General features: G+C 41.6%; 1 protein-coding gene across 1 annotated transcript in view; it reads right to left on the bottom strand.

Annotated features, from left to right (window-relative positions):
- LOC101853854 (mucin-3A) overlaps positions 1–1,884 on the bottom strand; it is a gene marked incomplete at both ends in the record, with an annotated part of 32,866 nt that overhangs the window by 29,261 nt on the left and 1,721 nt on the right. The window contains 2 exon segments of the mRNA XM_035969857.1: positions 32–87; positions 1,730–1,884. Coding sequence (XP_035825750.1) covers positions 32–87; positions 1,730–1,884 — 211 coding nt within the window.

The raw sequence follows: 1,884 nt of genomic DNA, 5'->3' as shown, positions 1-1,884 counted from the left end.
ACACACACACACACACATTGACCAAACTCACCGCACATCATCCAGTCTCGTCTGTACATCACCAAACCCGGGAAACGACTCTCGGAACTGGGGAGTAGAGATCACGTGATCACCAGACGACACGACAAGGTCAGGTTTTAGTTCTAGGCTTTTATTTAAATTAGGCTTAGATTTATTTTTAGTTTTACGTTTAGTTTGAGTAAGAGTTTTACAATAAGCAATATTGTCATAAAAGTGCTGAAGATTAGAGGTGTTGCAAGAGAGTAACAAACACAAGAAAAGGAGGAAGGGGAGAAAAAAGAACAATAAATGTTTGATAGAAAGAAGGAGAGATAAGGACGATAGATGTTTGATAGAATAAGGACGATAGATGTTTGGTAGGAAAGAAGGAGGAGAGATAAGGACGACAAAATGTTTGATAGGAAAGAAGGAGGAGAGATAAGAACGATAGATGTAGAATAGGAAAGAAGAAGCAAAACCACACTAGAGCACCCTTCAACCACCCACCAAAATCAGGAAAGTAAGTATACTATGATGGTGTCTGGGACGCTTGAATAGACAGAAAGGTTTTGAGCTGGTCGCTACGTCAGAATCACCTAGTTCTATCTGACATTTTGGTGCTGTTTTTAGTTACTAAAACATCTCTCCCCCTTCTTTCCTACCAAAAATAATTTGTCGTCCTTATCTCTCCCCCTTCTTTCCTACCAAACATAATTTGTCGTCCTTATCTCTCCCCCTTCTTTCCTACCAAACATAATTTGTCGTCCTTATCTCTCCTCCCTCATGAGGTCAAAAACCAAAATGTTCTATCTGCTGCTCTATCAAAATTGTAAAATTATTCGGAGTCGCAATCAAGATGATTATTCAGAGAACTGCATTGGAAAAAGCTTAACATGTTGTGAACAAAACACAAAAAATGTTGACGTCAAATTTCTCAAAACTTTGTACTGAGCAGATAGAACTATATGATTCTAGGGAAGCGATGTGGCTCTCACTGGCAAAAATAGAAGGCAAACGAAGCAGGGGAAGACCAGGAGAAACTTACTTGGACAGCCAAGACAGATGTTTGACTGGGAAAGACCATTATAATACATAAGACAATCTTTCTTAACTAATATAGGCAGGCAGTCAATCGATCAATTACTTTTTTTAAAATCCAGATTTCCAAACCATCACTTTCTTAAGTCCCTCCCTCTAAACTAAATCAGACTTTCAATCAATCAATCAATCAATCAATCAATCAATCAATCAATCAATTACATAAGTCCGACCCTCTCAAATCACTCCCTCTAAATAAAAACATGCTAAATCAACAATCAATTATATTAATCAATAAAGTAAATCAATAAATTATTATTACATAAGTCCATCCCTCTAAACTAAAGAGGCTGTCAATCAGTAAGGGCATTAAGCCCCACCCTCCATCCCTTTTTCCTGAAACTAACACTGCCTGTCAATCAATAAATTACCCCCCCCCCCCTTCCAATCCAAACAGACTTGTCAGTCCGTGAGTTAAACCGCTCCCCCTAAATCAAAACAGACTGTCAATCAGTGACTTAAGCACCCTCCCTCCCCCACTCCTTTTCTCTCTAAATTTCAATCATTCAATGAATTAAGCCCCGCCCCCAACCCCCTTTTCCTTAAACTAACAGAGACTGTCAGTCAGTGACTTAAGCCCCTCCCCCTAAATCCAAACAGACTGTCAGTCAGTGAGCTAAGCCCCGCCTACCTTCTCCTGCAGCTCGTGCTGTAGCGCCATAAAGGGGGCGGAGCTTGCGTTGAGGTAGAGGTCATCCCAGGGCAGGCCGGAGCTCACGGTCATCACGAGGTCAAAGTACGTGCTCTCCATGAGGGGCGTGGTCGGGGGCGTGGTCGGGGGCGGGG

Source organism: Aplysia californica, unplaced genomic scaffold (genome assembly GCF_000002075.1).
Source record: "Aplysia californica isolate F4 #8 unplaced genomic scaffold, AplCal3.0 scaffold00189, whole genome shotgun sequence".
In the NCBI taxonomy this organism is placed as follows: Eukaryota; Metazoa; Mollusca; class Gastropoda; order Aplysiida; family Aplysiidae; genus Aplysia; species Aplysia californica.
The sequence above is the reverse complement of the archived record's forward strand: the minus strand, read 5'-3'. Positions and strand labels throughout refer to the sequence as shown.